Here is an 11693-nt window from a genome sequence, read left to right as displayed (position 1 = left end):
GAAATTTTCCTTCTATTCCTATTTTCTCCAGAGCTTTTAGCATGAATGAATGTTGAATTTTATCAAAGGCCTTTTCTGCATCTGTGGCGATAATCATGTGATTCTTGACCTTGGCTCTGTTGATGTGTTGGATTACATTTATTGACTTATGTATATTAAACCATCCCTGCATCTTTGGGATGAAGCCTACCTGGTCATAGCGTATGATTTTTTTTTATGTGTTTCTGGATTCTGTTAGCTAGAATCTTGTTAAGTATTTTGCATCTGTGTTCATCAAGGAAACTAGCCTGTAATTCTCTTTTTTTGGTTGGGTCTTTGCCTGGTTTAGGGATGAGTGTGATATTGGCTTCGTAGAATGAGTTTGGGATAGCTCCCTCCTTCTCTGTTTCTCTGAAGAGCTTGAGGAGTATGGGTATTAGTTCTTGTTTAAAGGTCTTATAGAATTCTGCTGTGAATCCATCTGGTCCTGGGCTTTTTTTTGCTGGAAGACTTTTGATAGCTTCCTGTATCTTGTTGTAGGATACTGGCTTATTTAATTGGTTTACTTCTTCTTTGCTCAGTTTGGGCAATTTGTATTTCTCTAAAAATGCATCCATTTCTGCCAGGTTTTCTTCCTTTAAAGAGTATAACTTTTGAAAGTAGTCTGTTAGAATTGTTTGGATATCTTGGGTACGTGTTGTGTTTTTTCCCCGTGGCATCCCTAATCCTGTTAATATGGGTTTCCTCTCTTCTTTTTTAAATTAATCTTGCCAACGGTCCATCAATTTTATTTATTTTTTCAAAGAATCAGCTTTTTGTTTGGTTAATTTTGGCTATAATTTTTTGATTTTCTAATTGGTTAATCTCTGCTCTTAATTTGGTTATCTGGCTCCATCTAGTAACTTTAGGTTCCATTTTTTCTTGTTTTTCTAGCTGTTTTAATTGCAACATGAGATTATTTACTTGGTCTGTCTCCATTCTCTTGATGTGGGCACTGAGGGCAATAAATTTGCCCCTCAGGACTGCTTTTGCTGTGTCCCACAAGTTTCTTTGCGAGGTGTTTTCATTTTCATTGAGTTGTAGGAAATGTTTTATTTCTCCTTTGATCTCTTCCGTTACCCAGGCATTGCTAAGAAGTGTGCTGTTCAATTTCCATGTATTCGAGAAACTTCTGCAGTATGCTTTGTTATTGAGAATTAGCTTGATTTCATTGTGGTCAGATAGGATATAGGGGATTATGTCGATACCTTTGTATTTGCTTAAGTTCCTTGCATGAACTATGATATGGTCTATTCTGGAGAAAGTTCCATGAGCTAGCCGGGCGCTGGTGGCTCACGCCTGTAATCCTAGCTACTCAGGAGGCTGAGATCTGAGGATCATGGTTCAAAGCCAGCCCGGGCAGGAAAGTTCATGAGACTTTTATCTCCAATAAACTTCTAGAAAACCGGAAGTGGCACTGTGGCTCAAGCGGTAGAGCGCTCGCCTTGAGCTGAAGAGCACAAGGACAGAGCCCAAGCCCAGAGTTCAAGCTCCACGATCGACAAAAAAAAAAAAAAAGTTCCATGAGCTGCTGAGAAGAATGTGTACTGTTGTTTTAGGGTGAAATACTCTGTAGATGTCAGTTAATTTCGCTTGAAGTATGGCCTCACTTAATTAGGTAGCTTCTTTGACAATCCTCTGGTTGGTAGACCTGTCCTTTGGTGAGAGTGGTGTGTTAAAGTCTCCTAGTATTATCGTATTGGGATCTATTTTATTCTGTAAGTTTGAGAGTATTTGTTTAACATATCTGGGTGCACCAATATTTGAGGCATATAAGTTGATGATGGTTATATCCTCCTCTTGGATTGTTCCTTGTATTAATATGTAGTGTCCATCCTATCTTAAAAAACAAACAAACAAACAAATAAAAACCCTACAGGCTGGGCGCTGGTGGCTCATGCCTGTAATCCTAGTTATTCAGGAGGCTGAGATCTGAGGATAACGGTTCAAAGCCAGCTCAGGCAGGAAAGTTCCTGAGACTCTTATCTCCATAAACCATCATAAAGCTGGAAGTGGTGCTGCAGCTCAAGTGATAGAATGCTTGCCTTGAGCTGAAGAGCTGAGGGACAGCTCCCAGACCCAGAGTTTAAGCCCTACAACCTACAAAAAAACCCCAAAAAAAACGTACAGGGGTCAGAGATTTTTTTTTTTTTAATTGCAATGACTGTATTCTTTATTGGGTTTTTGGAATTGGATTACAACCAACTCTCAAGACTACACAAGCAATAAAAAGCAGCCAGCTATGTTTTACACCATGGTTTCACACAAAGCAGATAAAGAAATACCAGAATGTCTTATTTGTTATTTTTAAAAAATCGCTAAGGGCATATGGCAGAAGAATGCTGAAAAAGGGCTGGGAAGGTGGCTCAGTGGTAGAGTGCTTGCCTTGCATGCATGAGGCCCTGGGTTTGATTCCTCAGCACCACATACGCAAAAAAAAAAAAGCCGGAAGTGGCGCTGTGGCTCAAGTGGTAGAGCGCTAGCCTTGAGCTGAAGAGCTGAGGGACAGCACCCAGGCCCAGAGTTCAGGCCCCACGACCGGACCCAAAAAAACAAACAAAAAACAAACAAACAAAGAATGCTGAAAAAAATCACTGGGAATATGAATAAAGGCGTGTTTGTTATGTCAAAGTAGTCTCAAGAATCACAAAATCTGCAGAAGCTTGGTTAATTAAATACTGCAGGACTGATTTAATCAGTATAAAATTGAAAGAGCTTTTAGATTTGTAGTACAAATCCCAATTTGGGAAAGGGCAAACTTCAAAACAGCAGCCAAGTAGGGAAGGTTTAGGGCAAGGGATGAGTGAACAGGCACGCTTGAACTGTGGGGACGCATTAACTGACTACTATCAAACCAGTGTAAGTTTCCTGGTTTCTCATGGAAAACATTTTACACACCTAAGTTCATCAGTGTCCAGATACTTATGCTCCTTTTTGTTTTCTTGGCTTGTTGGTGATAAAACAACATAATATTGAATTTACTTCAATTCCTGTCCCATGTGGAAAAATTAGATGATTTCAAATATTTTCTTCAGCTCCACAATAAGCTGCCAGTCACTCTTCTGCATTTCATCTCTGAACCAGTCTTTGAGTGCATCAATGGACTGCTGGCTGATCTTGCTGACGAGAATATCTGTAGCTTCAGAATATCTCCCAAACATTTTGGGAGATTCACCAGGGATAGTTTCTATTTTGGCACAGACTTCTTGTCCTTTTTTTTTTTTTGCAACATCCACTTGTTTATGATTTATTTCAATACTTGTTACTATTCCAATGTCAACAAAATTTTTGCTCGGAACACACATACATGTCCCTTGTTTCACCTGACTAGCTTCTATAGTCATTCCCATCACTATTGGGCAGAGATGTTGTTCAAGTGGCAGAGTTCCTGCCTAGTAAACTTGAGGCCCTCAGTTCAAACTCTAGTACCACCAAAAAACAAAATAAAACCAACTCCCCTAAACAAAACAAAATGAAGGAGCCACTGTTCTCTAGGAAGAGAAATTCTGATGAAAATTTCTGTCTTCCGTAGCGTGCAAGGTGGTTCATGCCTATAATCCCAGCATTTGGGAAGTCAAAACAAGAGGCCCATGAAGTCTCAGGCCAGCTTGTGCTACATAGTGAGGCCTTGTCTCAAAGAGAAAAAAAAATTAGTTTATGATCTTCATACAGTTAACTGTACTTAAAAAAACAACTTGTTATTATTAAAGTGTTGTACAGAGGGGTTGCCATTTCATAAGTCAGGTTATGAGTACATTTCTTTTTTGGACAATAGTTAGTTGCACTTTTATGTCTATTACCTGTTTCAGTTGTAGGCAAACTTGATTTGGCATTAGATCTGTCATCACCCTGTAGAGAACAGAGATAGCAATAATTACTATTCATATTATTCAAAAAGAGATACTTCCGATATTCATAGTAACCTTACAAGATTAAATGAAAAGCTCATGTAGCTTAAATTTGGCAAAATGAATTTATTTTGTCCTTTTGAAAAAAAAAACTTTTACATAGTTGTGTTTATGTAAAGCAGTCTCTAATTAAGAGTCCCATTACATAAAAGGCTTTCTGAAGACTGAAAAATGTCAAGCAAATATCAAGCAAAATCTTTTTTGTTTTGTCAGTCATGGGGCCTGAACTCTAGGCCCAGGCACTGTTGCTCAGCTCTTCAGCTCAAGGCTAGTGCTCTACCACTTGAGACATAGCATCACTTCCGGCTTTTTCTTTTTTTTTATGTGGTGCTAAGGAATGGAACCCAGGGCCTCATGAATACAAGGCAAGCGCTCTACCACTGAGCCACCTTCCCAGCCCAAGCAAAATCTTTTACTGTGAATATATAGAAAAGAGTAAAGAACTTACACTATACCAGCATTTTTTTTGGGGGGGGTCCAGTCATGGGGCCTGAACTCTGGGCCTGGGCGCTGTCCCTCAGCTCTTCAGCTCAAGGCTAGCACTCTACCACTTGAGCCACAGCGCCACTTCCAGCATTTTTTCTTTTTGCTTATGTGGTGCTGAGGAATCGAACCCAGGGCCTCAGGCATGCAAGGCAAGCACTCTACCACTGAGCCACCTTCCCAGCCCTATACCAGCATTTTTATGGAATACTTTCTAAAGTATTTTTCTAAAGAAAAATGTAAACTTCAAGGAAAGTGATTTATTTACATTTCTTCATTTGATTGAGAAAAATGTGGTCAAAAGATGCTAGATGAGCCGGGCACTGGTGGCTCACGCCTGTAATCCTAGCTACTCAGGAGGCTGAGATCTGAGGATTGAAGTTCAAAGCCAGCCTGGGCAGGAAAGTCTGTGAAACTCATCTCCAATTAACCACCAGAAAGTGGAAGTGGTGCTGTGGCTTAAGTGGTAGAGCAGTAGCCTTAAGCTGACAAGCTGAGGGATAGCACCCAGGCCCAGACTGACCAAAAATCAAAAAACGATGCTAGATGAGGGCTGGGAATGTAGCTCAGAGATACGAAGTTTGTCTAGCATGTACAAGGTTTGGATTCAATCTCAGTGCCTTAAGAACAAAATGATGTACTTTCTAGAACAATATTCAAAGACAGGATGTTTTCAAGTCACTGGCCAAAAGAACAAAAAACTAGCTAAATTTATATAAAGTTTACCACCAAAAAGGAAAGTAAGGTTAAGTTTATTGAAGAAGCAATAGTGGTTGCTTGGATTAGACATAAAAAGTTGGCAGGGGAGTAGAGGCTAGAATAACAATGTAATACATTTTGGGGCCTAGACTTGAATTTAACTATATGACAACTAAGACATTTCTGAACTAAAAAATGACTTTGAAGCTAACATACAACTTGTTTCTCCACATTTTCCAAAATTTACTATCTCTAGTTGAAACTGGGTCAGATGAAATTAATGGCAATTAAAACTGCTTAAAGATAAAGCCAGGCACTGGTGGCTCACGTCTATAATACTAGCTACCCAGGAAGCTGAGACCTGAGGATCACAGTTGGAAACCAGCCCAGGCAGCAAAGTCCGTGAGACTCTTTTCTCCAATAAACCAGAAAACTGGAAGTGGCACTGTGGCTAAAGTGGCAGAGTGCTAACCTTGAGCTTAAGAGCTGAGGGACAGGGCCCAGGCCCAGAGTTCAAGCCCCATGACCAACACCCCCCCCAAAAAAAAAAAAAGTCACCCTGTTGAGAATACTATTGGACAGATCAGTTTTCTGGTAATGAATCCTTAGTTTGATCACTCATGAGCTAAAGATTTTTTTTGTGTGTGTGCCAGTCATGGGGCTTCAACTCAGGGCCTTGGGCACTGTCCTTGCTTCTCTGTGCTCAAGGCTAGTATTCTACCACTTGAGTCACAGTGCCACTTCCAGCTTTTTCTGAGTAGTTTATTGGAGATAAGAGTCTCATGAACTTTTCTGCCTTGGACTGGCTTCAAACTATGATCCTAAGATCTTAGCCTCTGGAGTAGTTAGGATTACAGAGGTGAGCCACTGGAGCTCAGCAAGATTAAGATTTTAAATATCAACTGTACTTACTAAGGAAACAGCTCAAACGTAGAGTTCATGCTTTGTACATGTAAGCAGTATTCTGCTTTTTAAAGATTAGAGAGGCATATAAAGCTGGAAGTAGAGCTGTGGCTCAAATGGTAGAGCACCAGCAGTGGGCAAAAAAAGCCAAGTGAGAGTACAAGGCCTAGTATAAGTGTGCGCACACGTGCATACGCATACACACACACACAAATTTATTTTAATACAAGTAACAGGAACTAGGGAAAGGAGCAAAGATTTGTGAGGCAAAAGTTGGTTAATTATAAGGAAATAAAACACTGCAATTCCAGATGATATGATCTAGGAAGGAGAAACTTAACTAAACAAAGACATGCTTGAGGGCCCATAATACAAACAGAAACTTAAGTATCTTAAGGAATGAAGAGGAGAAAATTAGTACATGATCATATTAGATGAGAAGGAAGGGCTGAAGCAGATGACATTAAAGGATAACAAATACTCTCTGTCTTTAGAAACAGCAGCAGACTATGCAACAAAACTGGATGTGAAGCTGAGCGCTGGTGGCTCATGCCTATAATGCTAGCTACTCAGGAGGTTGAGATCTGAGGATCTCGGTTCAAAGCCAGCCCGGGCAGGAGAAACCGTGAGACTCCTATCTCCAATAAACCACCAGAAAACTGGAAGTGGCACTGTGGCTCAAGTGGTAGAGCGCTAACCTTGAGCTGAAGAGCTGAGGGACAGTGCCCAGGCCCACGACCAGACCCCCCAATAAAAAGAAAAAAAAAAGAAATGTACTCACCTCACTACCTTATTTATGTAACTGTAACCCCTCTGTATATTACCCTGACAATAAAATTAAAAAATAAATTAAAAAAACACAAAACCCCCAAACAACCAGCAAAAAGTAGGGTTAGAGGTGTGGATCATTTAGTAGAGCACCAGCTTAGCTAGTGAAAAGCTCCAAGTTCAAACTTAAGTACTGCTCCTACCCTCCCACAAAAAAGAAAAAAAATATTTAAAAAGCTCATCATGATGTTTTTGTAGATGTGATGGAAGGTAAGTCAGACTTATTTATCTCCCTCCCTTGCCTGGTCCTGGGGCTTGAACTCTGGGCCTGGGTACTGTCCCTGGGCTCCTTTTTTGTTTAAGGTTAGCATTCTACCACTTGAGCCATAGCACTACTTCTGGCTTTTTCTGTGATAAACTGGAGATAAGACTTTGCTACCCAGGTTGTCTTTGAACCATGATCCTCAGATTTCAGCCTGCAGCTAGGATTACAGGTATGAGCCATAGGTGCCCAGCCAAAATGATTTTTTTTTTTTTGTCAGCCATGGGGCTTGAACTCTGGGCCTAGGCTGTCCCTAGGCGCTGTCCCTAAGCTTGTTAGTTCAAGGCTAGCACTCTACCACTTGAGCCACAGCACTACTTATGGTTTTCTGGTGGTTAATTGGAGATAAGAGTCTCATGGCCTTTCCTGCTTGGGCTAGGTTTGAACCATGATCCTCAGATTTCAGTCTCCTGAGTAACTAGAATTATAGGCATGAGCCACTAGTGCCCGGCTCATAAATGAAATTTTTATGAGAGTCTGAAGGTAGAAATGAAGAGCAATCTAAGTACATTCTGAAGGTGGAGGGTGCTGGGCATCCCTGTAGCTCATACTTTCTATTAGTGGCTGGCCAGCTTGCATCCTGATTCGAGGAGATGCCAGCCTCTAGCTTCCCCCAATTTCTCTTCTCATGAAGAGGACCAGATTCTTTTGCAGTATGCCTGTCAGTGAAATATATGGTGGTGAGAGGCAGTCATGGGTCCCAGTTTGTCTTGGTAGATTTCAGTTTGTCCCTATTCTCCATGGTTTCATGTCATCATTTCCTCCTTCCCACTGCACTGTTGACTTGAAATAGTTTCAGGATCATCCACAGCAGTGAGGTAGCAGGCTTCCATGCACTCCTACCAGTTCTCTCTTACACATGTAGAATAGAGCTTCCTTAAGAAAGTTTTGAAAAACATTAATGAAACAGTTCTATCATTATACAAATAAAAAATCCAAAAAATGCCAGCAAAAAGTTAATATGGAAGAGGATTACAGATAGTTTTATTAGGAGTTATCTATGCATACAGAATAGCTTCAATAATGACCAGGGAGATGGTTCATAGGTTATGAAATTATCATAAGATGTAATGAAGTCAGGGGTCAGCATTAAAAAGGGCAAGAGGGAAGCTAGGCATAGTGGCTCATACCTATAATCTTCAACTATTTGGAAGGCTGAGATGTGGCGGGGGGAAGAGGATCATGGTATGAGGCCAGCCTAAACAATGAACCCTCAAGAACCTATCTCAACAGAAAAATCTTTTTGTTTCTGTTTATAATGTTTTATTGTATATGAAGAGGCTGCTAAATAGAAAAAAATCATTGTGTACAAACAACCATGAAGGAAATGTGCATAAACACAAATCAACCCCCCTCACCCCGAAATCTACAAAAGTACCACACACTGAAGATTCTATTTTCCTTACTCTAACAGCCTGAAACCTATCCGTTTGCATTACGAAACAGCCAAAAAGGACACACAGGATGACCTGATTTCCAAAGGTTGCAAAATAGTGTAAGAATCTCTTGAATCCTAACTTGATCACACAGAGGGATTCTAGGGATTGACTTATGGATAGTTTTTTCTTCAAACAAACAAATACACAAGCACTATTGTCATAGGACCTAGGATTAGGAGCACATGGGAAAAAGAACTATAAAAAAAGCTAATTTATTTTAAATTGTTTACTATGGAGACAAAGAGTAAACAAAAACTCAAAATAGAAATTAAGAATTGAAAGTAAAAAGCTGAAAATACAACATAAGCCTTTATATTACAGTACATACAATTACATAATTTATTAAAATTAATATAATATATAAATATTAAGAGTAGTCACTTTTAGATTCAATAATTACTTCAAATAGAGAAATTCAACAGAAAAATCTTGTTGTGACAGAAGCATCTGTCATCCCAGCTATATGGGAAATATAAATAGGATTATAGTTCAGGCTGGCCCTGGTCAAAATTGAGACTCTATCTCAAAAATAATCATAGTAGGGGCTGGGAAGGTGGCTCAGTGGTAGGGCGCATGCCTTGCATGCCAGAGGCCCTGGGTTCGATTCCACCACATAAGCAAAAAGAAAAAAGCCAGAAGTGGTGCTGTGGCTCAAGTGGTAGAGCGCTAGCCTTGAGCTGAAGAGCTGAGGGACAGCACCCAGGCCCAGAGTTCAAGCCCCATGACCGGACCCAAGAAAACAAACAAACAAACAAAAATAATCATAGTAAGCAGGGTACAGGTGGCTCACACATGTTATCCTAGCTACTCAGAAGCCTAAGATCTCAGGATTGTGGTTCAAGCCAGCCCAGGCAGAAAGTCCATGATACTTGTAGCTCCAAGTAACTACTCAAAGAAAATAAATGCTGGAAGTGGAGCTGTTGCTTAAGTGGTATAGTGCTAGCAAAAAGCTCAGGGACAGTGCCTAGGCCCTGAGTTCAAGCCCCAGGATTGGTATTTTAAAAAAAACAAAAAAACCAAAAAACCCAGAGCAATAAAGGGCTAGAGGTATGTCTCAAGAAGTAGAACTTCTGTTTAGCAAGTGTGAAGTCCAAAGTCTGAGTTCAAACCTCAGTACTGCCAATAAAAGGAGCATGAGGCAAGAATTTGAAACTGTTTTAATAAATTAGAGAAGTACAAATGTACAAACAGAAATTTTAAATATTCAGGAAAAATCAAAGATACAAGATGTAGAAATCAATGATCATTTATGAATATAACTAACACACTGAGAATTACAGTAGATGTTAAGCACAATGAACACCAAAAGCTAAAAAAGCCAACTGAAAACTCAAAGCAGCCAAAGAATCTTGCTATACAGTTTGCATATGGAAGGCGGGAAAACTTGGGGACATTTATTATGGATTAATGATGGATTATGAAAGGTACATAAGGTAGAGGTTCTTGACAATTTTGTGGACTAGGACTTAAATTATTTTGCATTTTTATTAGATAACAGAGTTAATTTGGTATTACCTTAACAGGTAATAAACTACACTAAAACAAATCACGCTAAGTAACTCATGCTACAAAATAACCATGAGAAAATCACAATGACCTTTCAAATAGAATCAAATAGGATTTATGAGAGCTGCATGATTTGTGGTATGTTAAAACTAGTTTCTTAAGCTTCATTGTATTTCATGCTATTCCAGATTTCAGGCTGCTATTAAACCAGTCCATGGGAAAGTGAAAGACCTACCTGTGCACTCCCTCCCCAAAGCACCTGATGAGTTACTATAACAAGAGATACCTTAAGGGGTGTGAAGGCAGAAGTATGAGGCAAGGCAGCAGCAGAGCCCACTTGATTCAACCCTGCCAGTGACTACAGGTTCAAAAGAGGAAAAGACATAGGCAGCACTGTCAGCCAGGTAGATCTGACTAGTGCAATTAGAAAAGGTTTTGATAAATTGTCAATGGCTTACTGACATATTAATAAGCTCAAAGAAGAATACGCTGCAAGCAGGGGGGTGGGGGTGGGGGGTGGGGGAGAACTCCCATCATTTGTACAACAGTTTATCTGCCAGTATAATTCAGGATATTCATAATAACACATTAAGAATTAAGAAGTGTGACCTTATGCAGAAAGAAGACAGAGAACATTAACATTTTTAGCAACAGGTTTGAAACTAATGAGTCTTCTGCTATTCCTATGGTAAGAGAAACAAATACAGCCAAAGACCTCATTTGGAGCAGATTGGCATGAGTCAACAGTACTTTTTTTTTAATAATAATACAAATGGGATTTAGCATGATGCAATTTTTTGGCTCTAATGTGGGAAATCAGGACATGAAGATTTTGCCTCACATCTTAAAAGACCAATGTTTTTTTTCCCCTCCCAGTAGTGGCTTGAATTCAGGGCCTGGGCACTATCCCTGAGTTTCTTTTGTTCAAGGCTAGCACTCTACACAGCGCCACTTCCAACTTTTTCTGTGTATGTGGTACTGAGGAATCTAACTCAGGGCTACATTTATGCTAGGCAAACACTCTACCACGAAGCCACATTCCCAGCTTCCCCCTTCCCATTTTTATTACCTTCCCTCTTTTTTTTTGGTCAGTTGTGAGGCTTGAACTCAGGGCCTGAACACTGTCCCTGAGCCTCTTTGTGCTCAATGCTAGCACTCTACCACTTGAGCCCCAGTGCCACTTCCAAGAAGACCAGAATTTAATTTCTGCTTCTGTGAAATTTTAAATGATCCTTAAGAGGGAAAAGTACAATTTCCCTTTTCTATCTTTTCTCTTTTACCAATATTAACATTAGTTAGATATATTAGAGATACTAACGGAGTCTACTGAATATAAAAATACTTATTATTTGACATTTAAAAATTTTAAACACTATTATATAGATTTGTAGGTAAGAGAAGCTCAAAACCTAACTTTTTTTCCAATTGTCATATTGGAAATAAATATAAGGGCTGGGAAGGTAGCTCAGTGGTAGAGTGCTTGCCTTGCATGCATGAGGCCCTGGATTCCATTCCTCAACACCACATAAACAGAAAAAAGATGGAAGTGGCGCTGTGGATCAAGTGGTAGAGCACTAGCCTTGAGCCTTGAGCTGAGGGACAGTGCTCAGGCCCAGAGTTCAGGCCCCACAACCACTACCACCACCA

At 39.9% G+C, this 11693-nt stretch overlaps 1 protein-coding gene across 2 annotated transcripts in view; it reads right to left on the bottom strand.

The window, feature by feature from the left end:
• The window catches only part of Lrch3 (leucine-rich repeats and calponin homology (CH) domain containing 3), a 121672-nt gene that overhangs the window by 26994 nt on the left and 82985 nt on the right, over nucleotides 1-11693 (bottom strand). For both annotated transcript variants that reach the window (XM_013019419.1, XM_013019420.1), the window contains one exon: nucleotides 3819-3867. In XM_013019419.1, coding sequence (XP_012874873.1) covers nucleotides 3819-3867 — 49 coding nt within the window. The remainder of the gene's footprint in view (nucleotides 1-3818; nucleotides 3868-11693) is intronic.

The sequence above is a fragment of the Dipodomys ordii genome, unplaced genomic scaffold, assembly GCF_000151885.1.
Source record: "Dipodomys ordii isolate 6190 unplaced genomic scaffold, Dord_2.0 Scaffold45, whole genome shotgun sequence".
Taxonomy (NCBI): Eukaryota; Metazoa; Chordata; class Mammalia; order Rodentia; family Heteromyidae; genus Dipodomys; species Dipodomys ordii.
This window is presented reverse-complemented; position numbering and strand designations above follow the sequence as displayed.